At 39.0% G+C, this 27,762-nt stretch overlaps 2 protein-coding genes across 4 annotated transcripts in view; both read right to left on the reverse strand.

The window, feature by feature from the left end:
* Positions 1–6,426: 6,426 nt before the first annotated feature.
* The window catches only part of LPCAT2 (lysophosphatidylcholine acyltransferase 2), a gene marked incomplete at its 3' end in the record, with an annotated part of 62,891 nt that continues 41,555 nt past the window's right edge, over positions 6,427–27,762 (reverse strand). For all 3 annotated transcript variants that reach the window (XM_079724375.1, XM_079724374.1, XM_079724373.1), the window contains 3 exons: positions 14,713–14,811; positions 9,550–9,685; positions 6,427–6,611 (listed from right to left, as the gene is read on the reverse strand). In XM_079724375.1, the coding sequence (XP_079580501.1) occupies positions 6,427–6,611; positions 9,550–9,685; positions 14,713–14,811 (420 nt within the window). The remainder of the gene's footprint in view (positions 6,612–9,549; positions 9,686–14,712; positions 14,812–27,762) is intronic.
* CAPNS2 (calpain small subunit 2) lies at positions 21,445–22,597 on the reverse strand (the record flags this gene model as incomplete). Its single annotated transcript, XM_079724382.1, is given in 3 exon segments — positions 21,445–21,643; positions 22,003–22,045; positions 22,049–22,597. Coding segments are annotated over 3 exon segments (744 nt in total). The 3' UTR covers positions 21,445–21,491.

Genomic DNA, 27,762 nt, shown 5'->3' on the forward strand with positions numbered 1-27,762 from the left:
GTTCCTATGTTATAAGTGAAAAGTATACTATTATTTGAAAGTAAACTATATTAATTTAAAGATATATATTGTAAGCTCTGGAGCAACCACTAAAAATAAATAAGTACAGCTAAGAAGGCAAAAGAAAATAAGATAATAAATTACCAAAAAATATTGATTAATCCAAAATAAATCAGGAAAGGAGGAAAAAAGATCAAAGAAGATCAAAGAAAGTCAGACAAGATATAAAAGCAAGACCCAAACAGACCACAAAACACTTATTTAAGAGATGAATATTAAATATAAAGTAAAAAGATAGAAAAAGGTAAACATGCAAACACTAAGAAAGTTGGTGTGGTTGAAGTGGCTATGTTAACAGAACAAGTATTACTGGAATTAAAGAGGAATATTCATGATGATAAAAAGGTTATTTTATCAAAACTATATAACAATTGAAAATGATTGTAAACCAATGGCAAACTCCAGACAAACTGACAGTTTCTAAAACCACAATTACAGTTGGAGATTTCAACATCCCTCTTCAATAATTAATAGAACAAGTAGACAAAAAAACAGTAAGAATAAAGAGGACTTATATAACACTATCAAATAACTGGATCTAACTTATGTTTCTAAAACATTACACCCAACAATTGCAGAATACACATTCTTTTCTAGTACACATGGGACATTCACCAAGATATATCATAGGCTGGGCCATAAAATGAGTCTCAAAACATTTAAAAGAATTGAAAGTTTTAAAAAAGTTATCAGAGGAATTTTTCCCCCAACCTAGAACCCAGGCCAGGACAGAAAAATTTCCTCATAGTCTTCCTTTACCAGAAGATGAATTTTCGCAGTTCATTCTTTTACTGAGGGCATAGCCCTTCAAGTGTCTTTTTTTTTTTTTTTTTCCTCCCCTGAGATCTCAGTTCCAAATCCCCACATCATATAAAAACCTTGTCTTTTGTTTCCCATAGCCACAAAATACAACCCTCTTTGTTACTAAGATTGATGAATGTCCCCAGGTCAACTGTAACTTATGCCTTCACACAGTTCTGGGTTCCAGCTCCCTTTTCATTTTTGGCCTTTGAGCATTTCCCTTAGTATTGTGCATGCTCAGCTACACATTTCAAATATGTTGGTGATATTTTGTTCAACATTCTAGGGGTTTTGTGGCCAGAGGGTTCTCAGATTATCTAGTTTCCACGTTTCTGGAACCTGAAGCTTGTCATATAAGTTTTTACTTACTTTATGGGTTCAAGTGACCTTGGCCTAATCAAAAGTCCCTTCACTTAGAGCCAGGCAGCCTTGGGTTTGAATTCCAGCCCTGGTACTCACCAATTATGTAACTCTGAGCAAGTGACAAAACCTCTCTGAGCCTTATTTTCTATATTAGTTTTAGGGATCATAATCCCAGGTTTTCAAGTTTGTTGTAAAGATGATCTCTATTCTAAATACAATACAAGGCACAATAAGTGAAAGATAATGTTATCATTATTCATTCTTCAAATACTGAGTGTTCACTGTCAGGTACACCCTCTAAGTGCTATGAATAAAAGACAATAAATACACGAATAATACATTATATAAACATATTTTAATATATAAATATATATTTGTTATATATATATATATATATATATAACAACAACAAAAACCCCAGAAGTTTAAGTGCACTACCGAAAAGGATAATGAGATTGAGACTGCCCATAGAGACAGAGTGAGCTTTTTGATTAGGTGATAGGAGATTCCCATTTGATGGTGTGACATTTGATTTAGAATCTGAATGAAGTCAAGAATAAAAAATTTAGATGAGAGGTGATGGTTGCACAACTCTGTCAATATGCTAAAAAAGATGATTTGTATACTTTACATGGGTGAATTGTATGGTGTGTGAATCATATCTTGATGAAGCTGTTTTTCTTTTTTTTTTTTTTTAAGTCTGAAGGAAGAAGAGAAAACAAGGTGAAAATCTTTGGGAAAGAGCACTCCAGCTAGAGGGAACAGCAGTACAGAGACCATGAGGCTGGAAGGGACTTTCATCAGTTGGAGGAAAAGAAAGATTGTGTGGTGGGAGTTTAGTTAGGGAGGAGATTGGAGATGGTGGAGATCTAGACTATGGTAGGGGACAGACCAGGCAGGGCCTTGTAGGTCATGTTGAATACTTGAGATTTTATCCAAAGTGCAATGGGTAGCCCTTGAAAACATTTAACTGGAGAAGTGATATCTGGTTTATGCTTTCAAACAATACTTGTGCTTTCTGTATGGCAAGAGGATATATAGGAGGGCAAAAATATAAGCAGGGAGACCAGCAAAGGGAATGCTTCACAATAGTTAGAACGAAGGTCCTAGATATTGCAATTCTGGCTTTGTCCTCGGTCCCTCAGACTCTCCTTTATTGATCATATACTTTATTCTGAGAGCAGACATGTGACAGAAAAGGCCACTGCAGCAGAGGGACCCATGAGAAGTAGAGAATTCATGCTCCACCACTACCCACAAAGGAAAAAGGTTACTGTAGTACCCTGGCATTCACCTCACCTTTGGTTTACAGTAACTTGGACTATTCCTACAGGAAGGTTCCAGGGTTTTCAGCTGATCTATCCTGGGCCACAATGAAGAGGGTCAGGAGGGTTCCCTTTTCTAGGCTGGGGTTGGCCAATCTTTTTCCCCATCTCAGCCACTGCTTGGAACCACTCTGAACTACCTCTGTCTCTCTTTAAGAACTAAGTCAAGGGCTTCCCTGGTGGCACAGTGGTTAAGAATCCACCTGCCAACGCAGGGGACACGGGTTTGATCCCCAGTCCAGGAAGATCCCACATGCTGCGGAGCAACCATGCGCCACAACTACTGAGCCTGCGCTCTAGAGCCCGTGAGCCACAACTACTGAGCCCCCGTGCCACAACTACTGAGGCCCGTGTGCCTACAGCCCGTGCACCTCATCAAGAGAAGCCACCGCAATGAGACGCCTGCACATGACAACGAAGAGTAGTCCCCACTCGCCACAACTAGAGAAACCCCGCGTGCAGCAACAAAGACACAATGCAGCCAAAAGATAAATAAATAAATAAAAAATTAAAAAATAGAAAAAGAACTAAGTCAAAATTTCCCACAAGTAGAAAAATACATGGGCAGCTGCTCAATCTATAAATTTTATAAATCAGGCAGCTTTGCTGCTTTATATAAATGATTAGAGGCATGGCCTTTGGAATCAGACAAAATTAGGTTTAATTGCAAGCTCCGCCACTTAATGAGTAACTTAGGGATAGTTCTAAATTTTGTTTAGTAAAACTAGGGACAATAATACCTATGCTTCATTGAGTGTTTAAATGTGTTGATGTCTGTAAATCACTTAGCACAATGCCTGATACATAGTAAGGATGCCAGATTGGTAGTATTATTATTATTACTTATTGTAATAATTAGTAAGTCTGTTACTTTTACAAAGGGAAGAATACCTTCAAAAAGATGAAGTCTACTTACCTTTAAAAGACATGAACCTGTTAACTACTACATGAGGTTAAAAATATGGAATCAAAAATAATAATTTCAATTTTTTCCTGTAATAAAATTAGTTTAAAATAAAGTTAATAATTATAAAATCTTTAGCCAAAAAATTTTTCATTTTGGAATTCAGTAAGTATAAATAAGCCCCTTAGCAAACTATTCATAATTATAAACTATTATGGAGTATGGAGTTGATTATTTTTAATAGTGCCAAAATGAAAATCAAACTTACAGTTTCAATATTTGAAGAATGATCACATATATTATGTTATAGCTATCTGAAGGAATATTAGGTATACTTTTAAAAATTCACATTTCCAAGTAATTTTAATGATACTGGAAAATGTTACATTGCAAGTGAAAAAGCAGTATATAAAAACCATCTACATTGTTTATGATATGTATACATGATATGTATGTTGGATATATGTCAAGAACTTTGTGAGGGCCTTCGCCTCTGTCAACTCACAGCATGGCATCGATGGAATACTCTGGTATAACAATTTACCAAAAATGGAAAAGTCCATTCAAGTGAACAGAAAAGAAAAAAAGAATTATAAATATGTATGCTTTCCTAGGGAATGGTTTCTTACTAGTGTCTTTTAATCCTCTTTAGTGATTCCTTTATAAGAATTCCACAAGGACCTTTGTGGTCGAGAGCCCACTTGTTCCAATACAGTCAATGGTGTATCAATTAACTGCCATCAAGTAACCACCCTGCATCTGTAACAGTCTGAAAGGGAGAGCTCCTGAGTCTGGGAGTCAGATATCTGTACTGCTGTGCCTCATGCAGACAGCAGACCATGTGTCTTCTAAAAGGGGCTCTTTTAAATATCCATTAGAGGTAGTACTACTAGCGATCACACTCAGCCTCCCAACACTCTAAAAGCATTGGCAAAGGAGAATTAAATATGCATAATGCAAGCAACTTGTTCTATAAGCATTCAGTATGTCATTATCCTTCAATAGAACTGTTCTGATGGAAATTTTTATGGTGTATAGGTCTTAGGATCTAGTATTTCTCATTTCAAAGAGTAACCTCGTTTTCTCAAACTATTATATAAAACCACAGTGCATTTAACTGATTTAGTTAAATTTAATTTCTTACTTTAAATTCTAAGAGGAGAAAAAACTCTTTGAAGGAAATCTTTGTTTAGATGGCATAAAAGTAGAGGCCTTGTTGGTAGTAGTACTGACAGTCATGACTTGTGTTATTACATACACCCTACCAGTCAAAAGTCAACTTCTTTAGGAATAATAACTATTGCTGCTTTGGCTAAAATTTGAGTCTTTCATTAGGGTAAAATTATGTCTGACATTTCATAAGGCTTAAATGCAAACAAAAATGATTAATCACATTCATAAATATGCAAACTTACATTCAAACCATGATATTAAAAAGGTATATTACATTTGAGACAGAATGGCAAAACCAGAATTTTTAATTGCCAAGAATTTTATGTAGCAAGTTTGTTCAGTAACATAATAAAATAGGCATATTACATTGGCAGAAGTGGACTTAAAGAACATAAAATATTACTTTAAAACAGGAAAACAATGGGATCACTTTCAAGAGCCTCACAGAAAGCTTGTAATTTAAAATGCTACTTTTTCACGATTAATGGGATTAATATGTGGGTTTTCTATGATAAAAATCATGGTACCTGAGTAATACATACATTCAATTGCATATGACAACCAATATTATAAAGATGTACTTTCCTAATTACTTAAGGAATTGTTTTCAGCTTATTCAATGCTTTGTCTAAATAGCTTAAGATATGTAAAAAGCAAACAAACATACTGTTTCATCCTTCATACTTAAGGATGAAACTTTTTAGTAAGCATGCATGACATAATAAAATGGCACTTGAGGGAAATTATTGCTTAACCTAAAGGAAAAAAATATCACTGTTAAATTCTTGCCTGGGGGTTAAATTGTGGTCTTGCATTAATAAAGTAGGTTTTTGGATTCCTTAGCTTTTGGTGATAATTTGGAACCTTTCGTATTTTCCCTGTAAATATTTCAGTCAAGCTCTAAAATTTGAGAGGACACTTAATAAAATAAAACTCCCATTTAGATGATAAAATATATTAATTCTAATAATATATAAATAAAGTAAATCTGATTCATTTACTGGGCAAGGGCTACCTTCTAAACTACCCAACTCAAATTAAACTAAACTCTGTGGCAAACAATTTTTCTCATTAGGCAATTAATGTTACCTTCAATAAGGCAATTCCCACATAGCCTTTGGCCATAGCTGTTGTCTTTAAAACAAAGTTCTAAATCTGTAGATCATGCAAAAGGTTATGATCTCCTTAGCAGGTGGTTAAGGAAATCTACAATAGGGATGCATGGTCAAGAGAATATGAGTTTTTAAGAAGTCTCATCTAATTAGCGCAGCTCTCCCTTCCAATCCCCCCCACGTTCAGTAATCCAAGAAACTGAAATGCAAATGGAAAAAATGAATCTGTGAAGTTAAAGGTATAAAATTCTGCAACGTTCCTCAGACTCTTCATTCTTATTTCTAGAATGGGAAGGGATTAAAGCTAACCTTATTTCTTTAGAGGAAAGTAGATGAAAAATTATTTATACTTTTAAAACTTTTTGCAGCATTGATTAATGCTCATCAGTAAATAAGGGAGACCATTTCATTCCTTTGGATATGCAAATTAACCTGGAAAATCCATAAAAACATCTTTATCGCCAATAAGCCCATCAGTATAGCAAAATATAATGTAAAAGAAAATGAATATTACTTGATAAACACATGTGAATAGAAGTATTTCAATAAGAAAATCTATCTTTTTTTTTTATAAAAAAGCTTTCTATTTTAAACATCATTACTCAATCACAAATAAAATACTATCAATAAATGCCTTTGAAATTTCAAGTAAAAGCCACCGCATTTTCCTTATTAAGAATGTTTGCTTTCAGTCGTCCTTTTTGTCTGAGGTACTCTCTTCATGACTTTCAGGGCTGACTTTATTACTTACGACTGAGGGAGTTGCTTGGACTTCTTCTGGTAATGAAAACACATGGCACGTCTGGAGGTCTAAGTAGGTTGTAAATATCTTAGCATATTCTGGATGCTTTAGGGCAAAACTTTTAAATTCCTCTAAAAGAGGAGAAAAAACAAAATCCAATAAATTGAGGTGAATGTTCTTTTGGCATGATGCAGATTAACATATGATCTTAATAATACAATGATTGCAAAAGTCTATTACTCAACCCCTATAAATTATACAACCACTTTGGGAGATAGTTTTTTCCATTATCTAGTCAAGTTGAAGATATGCATACTTTATTCCAGGGTATATAAGCGAGAGAATTTGTGCATATTGTGCTCTGGGAGACATGTATGAGAATGTTCACAGCAACATTATTCATAATAGGTAAAAAATGGAAACAATTCAAACGTTTGTCAACAGTTGGAATGGCTAAGTAAATCATTGTATATTCGTGGAACAAAGTGCTACACAGCAATGAAGATGAATGAATAGCTGTGTTGTAACAATACGGATGAATCTCAAAACCATAATGTTGAATGAAAAAAGCCAGATGCAAAAGAACACATGTTGTATGAGACCATTATGTAAAGTTCAAAAACTTAGGCAAAACTAAAATATATTTAAAGATGTGTACTTTTGTGGTGAAATGCTAAAACAAAGCAGGCAGAGATTCCTTTTTAAGTCAGGTCAACAGTTCCCTCCTTTAAGACAGAGGAAGGGGTTCTATTTGGGAATAGGCACGTGGAGGTTTCTAGAGTTATTGAAAAGCTCCATTCCTTGACCTGAGTGGTAGTTACACAAGGGTTCATTTGTAAAACTTTGTTGTGCTCTATGTTTATGTTTTATGTAATTTTATTATTTTTTTGTAATAAAAAATGTTAACAAAATTTATTACCCAGGACTCTCTATTACTGGCTTTTAAAACTATTTTAACCTTTAACTCTGGTAAAGAAATAAACCATCTTGAAAAGCTGAGCCCTGACTTATGATCAGTAAGGGCAAGTAGAGTGTACAATATTCACTAATCATATCACAAGACCCCTGAGTAGTAGGCCTCCTTTTATCTCAGGTGTTTGAGATTTAGGAAGTGAGGTAGAGTATAGAAGGCTTACAAAATTAACCATCAGAATTTGAACCCCAAGCCTCCGGTAACCTGGAGTTTCTGAAATATGATGCTACCCTCAAGTTTGACATTTCTCTCTCCTCTTCTGTTTGGATGGAGAAAACTTTATTGAGCTTATATAGCAAAGTGAGCCTGGTCTTTGAATCAGCTTGCTATTTGACTCTATAATAAAAGGCTTTTAACCCAATATCCTATTTCTATCCATTCACTAAAAAAAAAAAATCCTCCAATAACCGAGTGTCCACTTCATGGCACATTAGACTATCTAGCAACTCTTGAAGATAAAAACAGGTCTTAGTGATGAGGAAGTCACCAGATAGAGCCCAGGTCATTCTTTGCAATTACAACATTATTTTGCACTGACAGAGCACTTTATATTTCCAAATTAAGCAAGCTATTAATTGTTCTTTCTTAACATCCAAAATAAAGATTTATCTGAATGAGTCTATTTCAGTGACGGAGATACAGAGGACGTAAGTGACTTCTAAGATACGTGGGCAGGAGTGCTGATCTACTGAAACCACGAGCTTTAATTTTAAGACTTGTGCTCTGGTCAAAAGATCAAGGCTCTCTGTCCTCTTTGAGGATGCTCGTGGCATTAAAGAGTACCTCATTTCTAGAAGTGCTGAGAGCTGGCAATAAGTAGAATTTGGGCATTAATTTGGCTAAAGGAAAACCAAGAATGAAAACAATTTAAACGATCACATTTAAATAATGTAAATGGATACATTCATGATACATGTCTATACCTATTCTTTCATAAAATCATACTTAAATACCTCAAACATTCCTGCAAAAAAAAGTGGGCTTGCATAATATTGGGGAAAGGGAGATATTCTGTGTATTCTAAAAAGAAAAAGGTTGAACTCCAAAAAACAGAGTAGATTTCCCTAAAAACATATTAAAACTGACAGGTAAAAATATGACTACCTAAAAATAATTCTTAGTATTAGCTTCCATTGAAATAGTTATTCCAAATAGTTTTTCAAAATTTGTAGTTAGGAGTAATACAGAGTATTAACTATGCAATGAAAATGGTCAGAGAATTAGTACACATGGGGTTTATGACTCTTAAGTTTTTGGTTTTTTTTTTTTTTTTGCGGTACGCAGGCCTCTCACTGTTGTGGCCTCTCCCGTTGCGGAGCACAGGCTCTGGAGGCGCAGGCTCAGGGGCCATGGCTCACGGGCCCAGCCGCTCCGCGGCATGTGGGATCCTCCCGGACCAGGGCACGAACCCGTGTCCCCTGCAAAGGCAGGTGGACTCTCAACCACTGCGCCACCAGGGAAGCCCAGACTCTTAAGTTTTATATCAGTATATACTTGCCATTTTATCCTTTTTTTTTTTAATGAACATAATAGATAAGTGCCCTAGGCACTTAATTACCCAAAATAGAATAAGGAGAGCCAAAATGACAGTAATTAAAAACAGAAGAGTAGGGCTTCCCTGGTGGCGCAGTGGTTGAGAGTCCGCCTGCCGATGCAGGGGACACGGGTTCGTGCCCCGGTCTGGGAAGATCCCACATGCCGCAGAGCGGCTGGGCCCGTGGGCCATGGCTGCTGAGCCTGCGCGTCCGGAGCCTGTGCTCCGCAACGCGAGAGGCCACAACAGTGAGAGGCCCGCATACCGCAAAAAAAAAAAAAAGAATAATGAAGAGTATTGATCGAATAGGCTTGCTATAAAGAATAAATGAATTAATATATATAAAATGTGTGAAGAGTGCTTAGCATATGGTAAGTCCTCAATAATTAGCTTCTACCATTACGCCACTACTATTATTACTATCATCATCATTGTTACTATTAATTCTATTATTAACATATTAGTGGGGGGAACAACACTCTTGTATGAGGGTCAGTCATAGTCTGGATGTACACTGTATACTGTACAGTACACCGAATCAGGAGCCAAACTGCCTACTCACCATACGAAACAGAATCCCCCTGGGCTATTTCCTTGAAGAGACCAGAAACATCAAGGTCAGGCACTCCAAGGGAAGCCTGCAGAATGGTGGCGAACTCTTCCTCTGTTATGAAGCCATCCTCGTCAACATCAAAGAGCTGAAGGAAAAAGAAAATAAAGCCTAAGACTGAGCTCCTCCAGAGCAATGGTGGTATGTAATAATCTTAAAAAATAAACCATTTAGTAATTCAGACATTCATTGTGCTGGGGGGCTAGGGATATATGTCCATAAGTATGGTATCTGCTGCCTTCACAATACTTATAGTTTGGTGGTAGAAAGAGACAGGATTAAAATAGGGGCTACAGGGACTTCCCTGGTGGTCCAGTGGTAAAGAATCTGCCTTATAATTCAGGGGTGTGGGTTCGATCCCTGGTCAGGGAACTGGGATCCCACGTGCCGCGGGGCAACTAGGCCCACATGCCACAACTACTGAGCTCTCACGCCTTAACTAGAGAGACCCCATGCCACAAACTACAGAGCCCACGCGCCCTGGAGCCTGTGCACCACAACTAGAGAGAAGCTCGTGCGCTGCAACAAAAGATCTTGTGTGCCGCAGCCAAAAATAAATAAAATAATAAATAAATCTTAAAAAAAATAGGGGCTACGACCATAGTAAGTACAAAAGCACATGGAAAAAATAGGGGCTATAACCATAGTAAGTACAAAAGCACATGGGAGTCCTGTGTAGAACAAGATGAATCCTACCCGGAGAGGTCAGGGAAGGCTTTATGACATTTGAGTTGGGTCTTAAAACATGAAGAGATATTACCAGAACATACAAGGACTGGCAGGCAATTGCCTGGGGCTCAAGTCAGGAGAGAGAAAGACAAGCAAGGATCAGATCATGATGGACATATAAGGCCTCATCTACCCTTGCAGGATTATGATGGGAAGGGCTGTGGTGTGATTGCCTGTGAACTGAGGGAGCTCTCTGAGGCAAAGTGTGGAGGATGGAGAGAGGGCAGAAAGTTGAAAAGACTAGAGTCATGAAAAACAATTAAGAGTCTGGGGTGGAGAAGCAGGAAGGGCAGGAAGAGACAATTTATAAGGAAGCAAAGACAGGACTTACATATCAATTAGAGGTCTGTAGTGATGGAAAAGAAGGAGCTAAAGATGGCTGAGGGATTCTAGCTTGGGCAAGTGGGTGAAAGTGGGTTATGTTACCAAGAGTGGGAAAACAGGTTCCCAATGAGATCAAGGGTTAGACTTGGAGAGCTTACATTTGAGTCAGAAGTGCCAGGAGGAAGTTAAGATTCAGCACATCAGCTCAGGAGAGTGATGAGGCTTGAGATATGAATTCAGGTAAAGATTGAAACTACGAGTGTGTTTGAGCTTCTCTGTAGAAAGTGCACAAAGTAAGGCAGAGCCCTGGGAACAGCAAGAGTTGAGGTGTGTGCAGGGAAGAGGAACCGGCCAGAAAAACTCAGAAGCAGCAGCCAGAGAGATGGAGAAGCAGAAAGAAAGAGCATGCATCTTGGAAGCTAGGGAAGGTTTTCAGGAAAGAGGAAGAAACTCGGCCAAGCAAGAAGGTTTGCTGGATTTGGCAATTAGGAGATCCTGGCGACGGATGGTAACGGGAATCAAGCAATGAATAGAGAGGTGAGGCATGGAGGCAACAGGCATGGCTCTTCTTTTAAGAAATTATGGAATAAAGCACAGGAGATAAATGGGGTAATAGCCACATGCAAAAGGAGGCTGCCTTCAGGAAGGGAGAGACAATATGTTTATAGGCAGAGGGGAAAGGGTGGGATAGACTGAAAGTCAAGCAGCAAAGCAGGGGTAACTGATAGATAATTAATATGCCATATTCATAATCCTCTCCAGGGTATTAACATTTTTTCATGATATCGACACTGACTCTTTACAGGCACTGATCCAACATGTTCAAATCACTTTACACACTCATTTAACCCTAATAATAGTCTTATGTAAGGGAGGTGTTGTTATTAGCCCTATCTCACAGATGAGAAAGCTGAGGAACAAGGAAGCCAGGTAACTTTCCCAAGGTCACACAGCTTGTAAATGGTCCAGCTGTCGTCCAAATGCAGGCAGATATCTACAGTTCCTCATGTTAAGGTATCCACTTCTGACCAAATACACAATCAAAAACAGGCATTGGATAAGGTGTGATAATCATGAAAAGAACAATAAGCAAATACTGAATAGTGTTTTAATTGTCCACTAGGGTGGGAGGAGGAAAATATAATTCGAAGTTGTGATTTGCTGCCCCCAGATAAGAAGGCACGGACTCCTAGTCCATTTTCTACTACTCAGCCCCTAAATGGACGATAAGATAGCTGGAAAGTGCAAAGTGAATTAGCTAGCATTTGTTTTCACAACAGTACCCCCAGGGCTCTTTATGGGCCTTGGACTTCAGTCATTAACTGCCAGGATTCAGTCACAACCTCCCCCACCTTCTCACAAATTCTAATTTTTCTGTAAAAGTCTTCCATTCCTAAAGAATTCTCACCATCTTATCAAATCATCTAAATTTGGTGCTTTGATGGCTCTTCCTTCTGTATAAGTTGCCTTCACACATCCATTCTGGGGGCTTTTACTTCCTCTCCATTTGTCATTTGTCACAACTACCCCACAAAAACCCCTCCATTTCTCTCAATTCCTCATCGCTCCCAATAGGTTCCCTATTACAGAGTTCCCCGACCTAAGGTAAATCTCATGCTCTGGGCTCTGGTAGAAGGTTTAACACCTCATTTTCCTCGGAGAATGGGGGAGTGATATCTCCCCAGTGCACGGAATGCTGTGGGACTCTGCATCAAAACATCCTGTCTTTCCTAGCAAGCACATGGTCCAAGGCCATTTGGACTCTGCCTGGAATTTGAATGATGAACAGCGTTGGAGTTTGCTCACTCTAACGGCAGTGCCCAAGGGAGATGTAGAGCAGCTCCCGCAGCTGGGACCTCTGGAGCTGCCTGCTTGGGAGTATTCCCTGGAGCCTGCTTGCTGTCCTCACAACTGATTCCTCCACGAGAGTCTATGCCTACTGCTTACAACTGAAGAATGCTGACTAATATTCTACCTCTAAAGGTCACCGTGATGATGAAATATGATCAAAGATGGGAAGTTAACTGTGAAGTGTTACCCAAATAAAAGGATGTGAATGCATTCTGTATATATACAAAATGATACTACTAAATGAAAATTAGAAGCATGCCAAAATAATTTTCAAAAACGTCATACAGGGACTTCCCTGGTGGCACAGTGGTTAAGAATCTGCCTGCCAATGCAGGGGTCACTGGTTCGATCCCTGGTCCGGGAAGATCCCACATGCCATGGAGCAACTAAGCCCATGCGCCACAGCTACTGAGCCTGCGCTCTAGAGCCCGCGAGCCACAACTACTGAGCCTGCGAGCCACAACTACTGAAGCCCACATGCCTAGAACCCGTGCTCCACAACAAGAGAAGCCACCGCAGTGAGAAGCCCGTGCACCGCAATGAAGAGTAGCCCCTGCTCGACGCAACTAGAGAAAGCCCGCACACAGCAACGAAGACCCAACACAGCCAAAAAATAAATTAAAAAAATAAAAAAATAGACACTTAAACAAAACAAAATAAAAAAACCAAAACATCATACACCCCTGAGAAGGTTAAAAAAATAACCAAAGTAAAACATGACACTTGCTTTACTGAAAAAAGAGCTAATTATAGTTTTAGGTCCTTCTTTCCTCTCCCTGTCCCCCCTCAAAACCAAGGTCTAGGCTAGAGAAAAATCTCAGGACTTCTTTAAAGACAATAATTACTATGATTAAGGACCAAATTTTCTATCAGGTCTTTCATTGGTAAACCCAAAGTGACCACTTGCCCAGCTGACCTTATAATCACACAGACAATCTCAGAACAGAAACAGAAATGTCTGGGTTGGAATAAGTTAGCTATGTGTATAATTTTAGGTTTTATGATGAATAAGTCTGTAAAAGTTTTCAGCTTGGAAAGAGTTCTGGCCCTTGCCTTGAGACCATCTGCTAAGCATCAACCTCTTAGGTTCTTTATAGGCCTAGCAGTTAACTCAGTTGAAACCAATCTGAAATAAGAAGTCAACCTGGGGACTCCTCTGTCAAGGATAGAACACATGGAAATTCGTGAGGCTATCCCAGGTGGCCTCTAAGATGTGAGAAAGGACTCTGGGAGGAAGAGGGTCTTTCTAGATGATAGAGGGGAAAACATTTGTTGAGGACACAGTGGGGTATTCTTCTCAGAGAAAATCAGGAAGAAATAAGAGTAGGAAAGAGGCATGGGGAAGGTCCTCAGCTGTTATGGTGGATGAAGCAGAGACTCAAAGAGCTGTACGATAAGATTCCACATACACAGCTTGGTAAGTGAGATCAAGTTTTTGTTTTACTTGAGAGCAGATCATGTAAGATTAGAATATGGAAGGGAACATCCCATTCAAATACTAATTAGATAAAGCACGTTTCATCTCCAAAGAACCAAAACACACTTTGGGAATGTATTCTTCCCTCTCCTTTTTGCATATATAAGTGATAAAATGGAATCTGAGTTCTCATAATTCAAACCTCCATTAAGTTTTGCTAGGGATGGGGGACATGGATTTTATTCATCTGCCCCTCAACCTCCCATACTGCTGTGACAATATATGTGATATACAGGAAAACACATAGGGTGGAAACTTGAGACATTTATGATGGTATTCACCTGACACCACCACAACAAAATAAACTCCATCGGGAAAAGATCACCTAAAATATCTCTGACATACAGAGTGAGAAAATAAGGATGGATCAGAACTTGCTGCCTGGTGAACTGGGATGACTATAGACAGGTGGCGTTTATTTATAAACCTCACTTTGGGGCTCCAAAATGGGGAGGCTGAAAAGAAATAATTTTTAAACTAATTTATGAAAGCACCTGCTCTTCAATTTTAATGCTGTTAACTAGGCTGCTTCCAAAGACTTTCTTTTTGCTTAAATGGATGCTTGTCTTTTCTTTATTCTTGGTAGTGATTGTCTTAATCACATTGCCCTCGTGTACATGTCACAGCAGATCTATAAACACTCGTAATAGATGCACTGATTTTCAGATAATACACTTAGAGTCAACACTTGTTTACAAGACAGACCAAGATGATTTCAGTGGGGCTGACAGTACCTTAAATGCCACCTGGATGATCTCCTCTGTGTTGGCAGGGTTGCACAGGACAGCCAGGCCAATTACATACTCTCGGAAGTCGACACTGCCATCATGGTTCTGTGAAAGGATGGGAGAAATCAGTTAGCAGGGCCACTGGTTGAATGACTATTAATCACAGCCCACAAGGCGAAATTCAGACATGCCACGGAGCTCAGCCTCGTCATGCACTGAGCCAATCTGGAAAAAAGTTCGCACTGAGATAGAACAGCTAGTGAGTGGCCCACCCATACCCAACTCAGAAGGAAGAAAAATATATTCCTGCTGAGTGATCAGTATAAACATTTTATCACTGAGGCTCACTTAGAGTGGCTCTATGGCACTCATTGTGGGTTCCTGAGCTCAGCCTTGATGGGAGCCTCTCTGGGAAGCAGGATGGGGGATTTCATCCTAGGTGGGACTGAAGCCTTCATTCCACCATCGATGGTGGGCCTGCCATGATGGCCAACACCAGTGGGTCACTAAGAGACTTTCTCCATGTAGGAGATAGAAGGGAAAGGAAAGGGGCAAATTGAGGCAATAATCACAGCTACCTTCTTTCTTCTTTCTGTGCTTACTCTGCAATAAAGCAGGAGAAAGTAAGCAAACCCGAGCAACTTCAAGGGCCCCTTAGTGATATCGGACCCTGGAAGATCCTGCACTTTTTTTTTTTTTTTTTTTTGTGGTACGCGGGCCTCTCACTGTTGTGGCCTCTCCCATTGTGGAGCACAGGCTCCTCCGGACGCGCAGGCTCAGCAGCCATGGCTCACGGGCCCAGCTGCTCCGCGGCATGTGGGATCTTCCCGGACCAGGACACGAACCCGTGTCCCCTGCATCGACAGGTGGACTCTCAACCACTGCGCCGCCAGGGAAGCCCGATCCTGCACTTCTAAGTCTTGGAAACTAAACAATTCGTATGATGTTTATATCTATACACTTCAGCAGGTATTTCTTGATGGTATTATAAAAGAAGGGGTTGATAATTCTAATCCATGCTGACCGAATACAGAGTTTTTCCTACACATGAACTACTCACCTAGATGGGAACACTGAGAAGATGAAATGGGGAGAAAGGAGAGAAAGCTTAAGGAAGAGAGGAAGAAAGGGAGAGAGAGGCAAGGCAGAGAAGGAGGGAGGATGGAAGGAAGAGATAGAAGAGAGAGAACAAGAAGGAAAGGGGAAGAGGAGAAAGGAAAAGTGAGATGGAGGGTGGAAGAGAAAGATGGAGGGGGAAAGAGAGGAGGAGGAGGAGGGAGAAAGGAAGAGAACAATGAGCACAATGATTATGATCCCAGGTGTGGAATCACTTTGGCAGCAAGATCTTCATGTTGCCAGATAAACTATGAACTAGTAACAACAAAGCTAAGTGTGATACTTGATAGGTTAGCAGATGTTTGGCACTGATAAGAGCGCAATCTTTAACTGTGACTAAGTGTCTACATTTCAACCATCAAGAGTTCCTCTAGGGCAGGGATTGCCTTCCTCTGTGCAGTGTATTCCCATTGCCTAGCACACACAGGTAGGTGCTAAAAACGATGTTACCTTTTCCTCACCTACCCTTACCTACTATTGATACTTTGGGTTCACCTTAAGACACTTAGGCAGTGTTTTTCACTGGGGTTTCATAGATGAGCTTGAAAGGGAAGGCTGTGAAGCCCCCGAAAGGGTGTGCCTTTATTTTGTTTTTGGCCGAGCCACAGGGCACGCGGGATCTTAGTTCCCTGACCAGGGATCGAACCTGTGCCCCCTGCAATGGAAGCGTGGTGTCTTAACCCCTGACCAGGGATCGAACCTACGTCCCGTAGAGTGGAAGTGTGGAGTCTTAACCCCTGGACCGCCAGGGAAGTCCCAGCCCTATTTATATGTACATTTTTCTAGGGAAAAAAAATCTTGTAGCTTTCCTCAGCTTCTCAAAGCAACCAAGACTCACTGTCACCATACTACTTTATCTTGCTGCAGGGTGGGAGCTAAAAAGGAATAATTTACCTTCACTTTCTCATCGGAGAAGGTAGAAACAGAGGATTCAAGATTTCCCTAAAGTAACAGGGTTTCTTCCTAGGATTTAAAATTCAGGTCATCCGACTTCAATTTTGTCTGATTACCAGCCTCTAAGACAGCTGTTTTCTGCCTTTCCTTTAATCGACTTTATTGAGGTATCAATTACAGTCAATAAAAAGCATCCATTTTAAGTGTACAGTTTGATGTTCTTTGAAAAAATGCAGACACCAGGGTAACCACCATCACAATTGATGGCTATGATATTTTCATCACCCCAGAAGTTTCAGAGAAGGTAGAGTTTTAAGGGACATAATTTTCCTTGTGCCACTAACGTTTAATTTTCTTCTGTACTATGGAGGGCTGTTGTTCATTAGGCCTTAGAGGCTGAACAGCTTATTGTACCGTGAATATATGCTCAATAAAGGTAAATTTATTCTGCAATTGGTTTTCTCCACTAAGCAACATAGAAGTCTTGAATAGAAGTTCTGAAGTATAATGAACTGGTTTGCAGGGCAGAAATAGAGACACAGATATAGAGAACAAATGTATGGACACCAAGGGGGGAAAATGGTGGGGAGGTGGGTGGTGGTGGTGGTGTGATGAATTGGGAGATTAGGATTGACATTTATACACTAATATGTATAAAATGGATAACTAATAAGAACCTGCTGTATAAAAAAAATAAAATTCTAAAATTCAAAAAAAAGAAGTTCTTAAGTATAGATATAAGAATGACCTATGAATATATTCAATATCCTGTGATAAACCATAATGGAAAAGAATATGAAAATAAGTATATATATGTATAACTGAATCACTTTGCTGTACAGTGGAAATTAACATAACATTGTAAGTCAACTATACTTGAATTAAATAAATTTTAAAAAAAGAATGATCTATGGACATTGAAGATATGGTCATAGGTAGTATGATTGGAAATACGCCTTTGATTTATTGTGAGGCATCCAATTTTTATCTATATTACCGGACCCTATGTATAATACAGGTCAAGCATTATAGCTTATTTTTCAGATGGAGAAAGACAAATGTAAAAGACCCTTAGTATTACTGCTATTCACGAATAAAGGTAATATTCTGGACTCCTGGTTTTCTTTAACAGTTTTATATGAGTGGCTTTGACCGACAAAAGAATATTAAAGTAGACTCTTGATAATCAATCACATGAGAAACTATATGTAAGTTTTCATCCTAGTAATGTGAAGGAAAAAAGGCAGCATAGAAATTATTCTGAGAGATTTCATTATAAGACTAATAAAATAATACATTTTAATGTTCCAATTTCAGAATAATAAAATTTAGAACTGGAAGGAATCTTAGAAATCATCCATTCAACTTCTTCATTTTTACTAATGAAAAATTGAGGTGTAAGTTTTACTTGAGCTCACAAAACTCACTATTGCCATAATGACAATTAACATTTAGGTAATCTGACTCCCAATCATTCAAATTAAAGCAGGCAAGTTGACAAAATATATTCAAAAACAGATAATAAAAAAGTATACAGCAAAATACACTCCTTTAATCTTTCAAATTCAAATCAGTCCCATGGTAAAAAATTATTCCTCAAAGCTGTGGTTCTTTCCTTTAAAAACCAATGGAACTCCTCAGGAAGAGTATTATTCAAATTCAATAAATTCTCAGTTATCCAGGAGAGTCAGGGAAGAGGTATTCTGTTCACCTCAATATTCTTATTAAGAGCATATTTCTACCCACCTGCATAATTGTATTATCAATTTTCTAGGAATTAAATTGTTTTAATCCACTTAGCATTAAAAATAGACATTTAAAAAGAAGTAATTCTGAAAGCACTTCAAGATTAATAGGTACATTAAGTATCAGTGCCCTGCAGGTGCCTCAGCAAATATTTTTTAAGGCCTGACTATGGGTTAGTTGTGCAATATTACTGATGAAATTTCTGATTGAAGTTGATACATAAATCAACTTTTAAATCACATGCACTATTATTCAAAAAATATTTTAAAAGTGACCTTTAAGATGATATACAAATTTTGAATGTTTTTGGACATTTGCTGTTCTTAGGTACAGAACACACAGTTCTTTTTCCTGCTATTATAGGTTACAGAATTCAGTGTATTATATCACGACTAAGGTGTTTTTCAAAATCATATGGGATATTTTGAAATTTAAAAACGTAGATGTATAATTTCACATTTAAACAAAATCATAATTATTTTCAACTTACTACATTGATTGTATTGCTTTTAGAAATTTGAAAATGAGATGGAGTTATATTAATGAAAGCCCTTCATCTTAGGCTATCAGTAGTCTTCCATGTAGAAAAGGCAACATTTGAAAAAAATTATCAGGTAAATACTCCCTCTTACACTGAAGATGTGCCTTTAAAACACCAACTAAAACAAACAAACAAACAACAACAAAAAAACCATTAGATGGAAATTTAGAAATTCAATCACTTGTTAGGCTATTGGTTCTACACAATGCCAAAAGTTTGTTTACTTGGAAAAATCCAGACTTCGGACTAAATTTTCTGGGATCCACTCTAGTGCCTGGGGTTATTTGTCAAATTTTACACAAATTCAGAAAAGAACAAAAGAGAAACTTAGGTAACTTCAGGATGTTTTGCCCTGTGCTTGCAGGAAGAGAATCATCAAAGTAGGTAATCCCTTAACTTGAAGAGCAAGAGAAATACTTAATACCACCCCTACTGTGAGATAATTGTCTTAACTTTCATAAAACATTTAAAATGAAGTGAGGGGAGAAAAGTGGGGCTACATTTTCTTTTCCTCAACCATCATGTGGAAAGGTTAAATTATAAACTTAATATTCTGAGACCTTAAAAGGCATCTTGGCAGATTTCCCCTTTCCTGGTTATATTACTACAGCCATGCCTAACATACTAGTGGCCGTATTCTAAAACAGGGATCCTGATGTTAATGTGTGGTTGCTGGCAGCAGCCTCATTCTAATATAACCACACCTGTTTTAAGTAGCTTCCCAGACCAAGTTTAAATTACAAGTCCCCTGAGGAAAGCGGACGTGATCTCTGGGCTTGGCTCAATTCAGAATTACACGCATGTGGTATTTCATAAATATTATATGATGGTGATAATGGTGTCCACAGAGGCCAAGTGCCAACCTCTCCTATTTTCTCTGGGGATTTCTAACAGGCAGCTGAGGGCTGTTAACAGGCCAGTTACATCATTTCAACAGTTACAGCTTTCCTCTAAATGAGTCAAAAAGGAAGGATTTATCTCCAAACTCAGGATGATCCTCCAAAGTAGATTGGGAGAGAGGGAATGCATTAAAAACCAGAGAAGCAGTAGGGGTAGAAACCAATTAAATAGGCAGATGAACAGAGCACTTGAAAATGCAGCCTCTCCAGCTGAGTCTACTGGCCGGGGGTTCCTGGATTGTTTGCCCCGTTATCACCACCTGAATCAAAATGAAAAAGCCAAACCAAGGGCCATTCACAAGAAAGGCACAACTACCCCTGCTTTTTGGGTGGCAGTTTCTCCATACTCCTATCTTCTTTTTTTTGGAAGCTGGCAACACTGACTCCTGTGGGGACCTCAGTTTTCAGCTGAGACTAATATGAAAAATACAGTGAAGACAGCCTAACCTTAAAGCTGTGGCTGTCAACCTTGGTTGCTCATCAGAATCACCTGGGGAGCTTTAAAAAATACTCATCTCTGAGCCCCACCTCTAAAGATTTTTATTTAACTCATGTGGAGTGGTACTCAGCGCAAGAGTTCTCCAGGTGATTCTAAATTGCAGTCAGGGCTGAGAACCACTGCAATAAAGACTCAGCAACATTTATACATCTCTCTATCGCTTTAGATACCAAATAACTGGTTATGATTTGTGTACATTTTCTTTGTTTACTTTTTTTCCTGTCTGCAGTTCTCAAACAAATGAAAGAATATTCTTTGCTCTGAGGCAGGGCAAGACATGACAAGAGCTGGCTAACATCAGCAGGGCGTGCCTGATTTTGAAGTACATGTAAGAGTGATCACTTTGATTCATTAAGGCAACTAGAGACATTTCAACTATAAGTACACTCTTTCATTCCCCAATGCCCTGATCCTTTTTACAATTATATCAAAACAAAACTGTTACACGCTTATTTTACTAGAGAAATGAGACTAAAGAATTCTAGAGTTTAGACAGTTGTTCCACCATTAAAAAAATACTACCTTTTATAAAACTGCTTAATTTCACATTTCTGAACCTGTTTCTATACAGTTAAGCAGGTTTCCAGGAAAACACTTAAAAAAAATGTAATAGAAAGACCAGATGTGAATTAAGAGAAAAACAGATTTTGAATTTCCTGCCTCCTCACCTTTTTTAAAGGAAAAAAATATATCTCCTGAGAGCTTTCTTGATTTATTCCAGGATATTTTTCAAAATTTCATTCTTAACAATAACAACAACAGCTTTCCTGCTCTTTGAAATTCATTCACCAAATAAGAAATGACCTATTAAAATCTACTCCATTAGAGCCTGCCTTGCACTCCCATCACATATATGTCCATATAAATCCTGTGTCTCAAAGAGCCGACATACAAACCACTCAGGACATTTTTCATGAAAAATCTGTTTAATTAAGCAGTAAAGGGCAGCACAAGTTCAGAAATAGGTCGGGTTATGAAAGAACTCGGCAGAAAATGACAGCTTTGGATGGGGTAACCGCAACCGTGCAGAGAGCATGGCTAAGCTTCCAGCACTCCTGTCCCCTGGGGTAGTCCCGACTTAGTGCCCACTTTAGGAATATATGGTCAGCTGCAGCCATTCTTGGATAGACACCTGAATCAGGCCATCCACATCTCTATCCAGGGATTTGGGTGCACGAAACATGGCATCCAGGTGAACCAGGCAGCTGATGAAGTTGTTAAAATCCATACTTCTGGGCTTCCCTGGTGGCACAGTGGTTAAGAATCTGCCTGCCAATGCAGGGGACGGGGGTGCAATCCCTGGTCCGGGAAGATCCCACATGCCACGGAGCGACTAAGCCCGTGCGCCACAACTACTGAGCCTACGCTCTAGAGCCTGTGAGCCACAACTACTGAGCACGTGTGCCACAACTACTGAAGCCCAGGCGCCTAGAGCCCATGCTCCCAACAAGAGATGCCACCACAATGAGAAGCCCGTGCACTGCAACGAAGAGTAGCCCCTGCTCGCGGCAACTAAAGAAAGCCCGCGCGGAGCAGCGAAGACCCAACGCAGCCAAAAATAAATAAGTAAAAATAAAATAAATTAAAAAAAAAATCCATACTTCCATCCTCATCGGCATATTGGCGGACAATCATTTGGTAAAGTTATTCCTTTAGCTGGAAGCCTGCTGCCTGCAGAGCCCCCCGAAGCTGAGAACTTCCCAGAGACCCAGAATGGTCCCTGTCATATTGCTTATAAACACGCTGCCATTTCTTGATGTTTCTCCAGAGATACTTAAATTCTTCGAAGCCCAGCTTTCCAGTTGTGTCACTGTCCATGATGGACACGATGCTCCGGCAGGTGTCAAGACTAAAGCCGTCAGACTTCAGATCCTTGTGCTTAGACAGGACTTTGTTGAGAATATTCATTAGGTGAGTGGCACCCACCTCCATGTCTGGTCCAGCCAGTTGTGCAAATTGTTGCCGAAACCGCCTAACTTCCTCCACGTTGGTGAAATGCTGCTCAGTGGGTGGTGGTTCCGGCGTATACTGAGCAGCTTCAGCCTCACTGATAAAATTCACAATTCCTCCAACTATCCCTCCAATATTTCCTGCTCCTCTTCTTTTCTGACCGCCTCCTCCAAGAAGGTCTCCAAGAGCTTGTCCAAGACCTCGATCTTGATCTGCTCCTTCCAATAGAGCCTTTGCAAGAAACATGCTTTTGGTTTACCGAAAGGGTAAAGGGTAAAGGCTGCTGAAATCTTGGAGGTGGTATGAGAAAGATGAAATGGAGTCTAAGTAGTTTACATGGGGAAGAACTGGCTTTTCTGTACTTGCTTGCACTGTACCACACCCCGGGTGCACCTCCTACCCTAGTTGCCTGAATTCCACTAGGCCCTAGCACCTGCCATTTTTCAGAGGGCGTTAATAAAACACTCTTAAGTTATAGTATGTCTGACAAATTAGAAGAAATCATATTTTTAAGTGTAATATATTAAACTATATATTTCTATATGCTGTTAACTATTTTTAGTTCTCTTACTCAGCACCTGAAAGATGACGTGGAGTTTCCTAACAGGAGAAGATAAATGACTCAAGGATATCAAGAATTTCTTTTCTAAGGAATGTTTATTGTTAGGGTGCAATTGAAGAATTCTGGGGCACTGGAAAAATATTTACCTAATTCTCTTCCTTTAGCAAAGATCTGCAGCATCCAATGTTCTTAAGAAAAACTTAGAAGGGCGATTTTTTAAATGCAGGGTCCCCAGGTCCCATCCTCAGAGATTCTGATTCTGTATAGTCTGCTGTGGGGCTCATGATTTACGATTTTGGAATCTTTTGGAAGTGTAACATTCACATAGAAAACTGTACAAATCACAAATATATAGCTTAAAGAATTTCACAAAATGTATATACCCATGTCATAACACTCTGATCAAGAAATAGAACATCATCAGGACCCCTGAAGCCTCTTCATGCTTCTTTCCAGCTATTCTCCTCTCCCAAGGGTAACTAACCATTGTCCTGACATCTAACACCACAGATTCATTTTTGTACCTTAAATAAATGGAATCATATAGCATATACTTTTTTGTATCTTGTTTTTAAATTTTTAATTAAAAAAATTTTAAAATTGTGGTAAAATACATGTAATGTGCAATTTACCATTTTAACCGTCTTTTTTAAAATATTTATTTATTTATTTGGTTGCACTGAGTCTTAGTTGCGGCAGGTGGCTCCCTAGTTAGTTGCGGCAGGCGGCTCCCTAGTTAGGCTCCTTAGTTGTGGCACATGGACTCTTTAATTGCGGCTCGTGGGCTCCTTAGTTGTGGCAGGTGAACTCTTAGTTGCGGCACGCATGTGGGATCTAGTTCCCTGACCAGGGATCGAACCTGGGCCCCCTGCACAGGGAGCGCAGAGTCTTAACCACTGCACCACCAGGGAAGTCCCCCATTTTAACCATTTTTAAGTGTACAGTTCAGTGACATTAAGTACGTTCACATTGTTGTGCAACCATCACCACCATCCATCTCCAGAAATTTTTTTCTTCTTGCAAAACTGAGACTTTGTCCCCATTAAACATTCCTTCCTCCCCTTAGGCCCTGGCAACCACCCTTCTACTTCATGTCTGTATGAATTTAACTGTTTTAGGTACCTCATATAAATGGAATCATACAGTATTTGTCCTTTTGTGACTGGCTAATTTCACTTAGCATAATGTCTTCAAGGTTCATCCATGATATAGTATGTGTCAGAATTTATTTCCTTTTTAAAGCTAAGTAATCTTCCATTGTATGTATATAACATTTTTTTAAAATCCATTCATCCATTGGTGGATGCTTGGGTTGCTTCCACCTTTTGGCTTTTGTGAATAATGCTGCTACGAACATGGGGGTACAAATATTTATTCAAGTTCCTACTTTCAAATCTTTTGGTTATATACCCAGAAGCAGAATTGCTGGATAAAATGGTAATTCTGTTTTTAATTTTTTAAAGAACAACCATATTATTTTCCACAGTGGCTATACTATTTTACATTCCCACCAACAGTGTGCAAGGGTTCCAATTTCTCCACAGCCTTGCCAACACTTGTTATTTTCTGGGTGGTTGTTTGTTTTTTGACAATAGCCATCCTAATGGGTGTGACAGGATATCTTATAGGGGTTTTAATTTGCATTTTCCTAATGATTAGTGATGTTGAACATCTTTTCATATACCTGTTGGTCACTTGTATATCAATAAATGTTATGCAAGCCCTTTGCCCATTTTTTGATAGGGTTGTTTTTTTGTTGTTATTTCGTAGCTCCTTCTACATTCTGGATATTAAACCCTCATCAGTTATATGATTGGCAAATATTTTCTTCCATTCCATGAGTTGCCTCTCCACTCTGTTGACAGTGTCCTTCAATGCACAAAAGTTTTAAATTTTGATGTAGTCCAATTTATCTAATTTTTCTTTTATTACTTGTGCTTCTGGTGTCATACCCAAAAAATCAACAAGAAATCCACCGTCACAAAGCTTTTATCCTATGTTTTTGTCTAACACAAAACATAATAGTTTTAGCTCTTATGCTTAGGTCTTTGACCCATTTTGAGTTAATTTTTATATATGGCATAAGGTAAGAGTCCACTTCATTCTTCTGCATGTGGTTATCCAGTTTTCTCAGCACCATTTGTTGAAAAGACTGTTCTTTCCCCATTGAATGGTCTTGGCACCCTTATCGAAAATCATTTGTATGCACACACACAGGTTTATTTCTGGGCTCTCTATTCTATTCCATTGGTTCATATGTCTGTCTTTATGCCAGTACCACACTATTTGGATTACTGTAGCTTTGTAGTAAGTTTTGAAATCAGGAAGTATAAGACTTCCACTTTGTTCTTGTGCAAGACTATTTTGTCTATTCAGCATCCTTTGAGATTCCATATGAATTTTAGGATGGATTTTCTGACTTCTGTAAAAAGAAATGTTGTCGGGATTTTGATAGGGATTGCACGGACTCTGTAGATCACTTTGGGTATTATTGACTTCTTAACAATATTAAGAATTCCAATCCATGAACACAGGATGTCTTTCCATTTATTTGCATCTTTTTAAATTTCTTTGAACAACACTTTGTAGTTTCCAGTGTACAAGTCTTCTACCTCCTTGGTTGTTTATTCCTATTTTATTCTTTATCCTATATTTATTCTTTTTAATGCTGCTGTAAACAGAGTTGCTTTCTTAATTTCTTTTTCATATTGTTTATTGTTAGTATATAGAAACACAACTAAGTTTTTTTTTAAATAAATTTATTTATTTTTGGCTGCATTGGGTCTTCGGTGCGGTGCACAGGCTTCTCACTGCAGTGGCTTCTCTTGTTGCAGAGCACGGGCTCTAAGCACACGGGCTTCAGTAGTTGTGGCAGGCGGGCTCTAGAGTGCAGGGTCAGTAATTGCATTGCACAGGCTTAGTTGCTCCACGGCATGTGGGATCTTCTTGGACCAGTGATCAAACCTGTATCCCCTGCAATGGTAGGCAGATTCATTCATTCATTCATTCATTTATTTATGGCTGCATTGGGTCTTCGATGCTGCACGCGGGCTTTCTCTAGTTGTGGTGATCAGGGGCTACTCTTTGTTGCGGTGCACGAGTTTCTCATTGTGGTGGCTTCTCTTGTTGTGGAGCATGGGCTCTAGGCTCGTGGGCTTCAGTAGTTGTGGCATGCGGGCTTCAGTAGTTGTGGCTTGCGGACTCTAGAGCGTAGGCTCAGTAGTTGTGGCACACGGACTTAGTTGCTCTGCGGCATGTGGGATCTTCCCGGACCAGGGATTGAACCCATGTCCCCTGCATTGGCAGGCGGATTCTTAACCACTGCGCCACCAGGGAAGTCCCCACAACTAAGTTTTGTGTGTGGATTTGTATCCTGCAACTCTGCTGAATTAGTTTATTAGTTCTAACAATTGTGTGTGTGTGTGTTGTCTGCAGGATTTTTTTACATATAAGATCATGTATTCTGTGAGCAGAGATAATTTTTCTTCTTCCTTTCCAGCTCATATTCCTTTCATTTCTTTGCTTGCCTAACTGTTTTGGCTAGGGCTTCCAGTACTATGCTGAACAGGAGTAGTGAAAGCAGGCATCCTTTTGTGTTCCTAATCTTAGAGGAAAGGTTTTCAGGCTCAAACCATTGAGTATGATGTTGGCTGTGGGCTTTTCATATATGGTTTTTATTATGTTGAGGTACTTTTCTTCTATTCCTAGTTTGTTAAGTGTTTTTATCTGAAAGGGTGTTGAATTTTGTCAAATGCTTTTTCTGGATCGATTGAGGTAACTGTGTTTTTTCCCCCTTCATTCTGTTAATGTGGTTTATTACATTGATTGATTTTCATATGTTGAACCACCCTTGCGTTCAAGGAATAAATCCCACTTAGTCATGATGTAAAATCCTCTTTATGTGTTGTTGAATTCTGTTTGCTAGTATTTTGTTCAGAATTGTTGCATCAATATTCATATGGGGGACTTCCCTGGTGGTGCAGTAGTTAAGAATCTGCCTTCCAATGCAAGGAAGATGGGTTCGATCCCTGGCCAGGGAACTAGATCCCACATGCATGCCACAACTAAGGAGCCCATGAGCCGCAAGTAAGGAGCACATGTGCTGCAATTAAGTAGCACACGTGCTGCAACTAAAGGAGCTGGTGAGCCGCAAGTAAGGAGCCTGCCTGCTGCAACTAAGACCAAAATAAATAAATAAAGAAAACAATTCATATAGGACATTGGTCCGTAGTTTTCTTTTCATGTACCGTTGACACTTGAACAATACGGGTTTGAACTATGTGCCTCCAGTTCTACTAGGATTTTATTCAATAAATACATACTACAGTACTACACTTGAGCTTGGTTGAATCTGTGGATGCAGAATCATGGATACAAAGGGCCGACTATAAAGTTATACAGAGATTTTCGACTGCACGGGGTTTGGTTCCCCTAACCCCTGTGTTGTTCAAGGGTCAACTGTACTATCTTTTTCTGACCTTGGTATCAGGATAATGTTGGCCTCATAGAATGAGTTGGGAAGTATTCCCTCCTCTTCAATTTTTGGGAAGAGTTTGAGAAGGATTAGTGTTAACTCTTCTTAAAACATTTGGTAGAATTCACAAGTGAAGCCATCTGGTCCTGGGATTTTCTTTGTTGGGAGGTTTTTAAAAAATTACTCATTTAATCTCCTTACTAGTTAGGTCTGTTCATATTTTCTGTTTCTTCATGATTCAGTCCTGGTAAGTTGTACATTTCTAGGAATTTGTCCATTACATCTAGGTTAACCAATTTGTTGATATACAGTTGCTCATAGTACTGTTTTATAATACTTTTTATTTCTGTAAATTTGGTAGTACTGTCCTCTCTT

The sequence above is a fragment of the Hyperoodon ampullatus genome (assembly GCF_949752795.1).
Source record: "Hyperoodon ampullatus genome assembly, chromosome: 18".
In the NCBI taxonomy this organism is placed as follows: Eukaryota; Metazoa; Chordata; class Mammalia; order Artiodactyla; family Ziphiidae; genus Hyperoodon; species Hyperoodon ampullatus.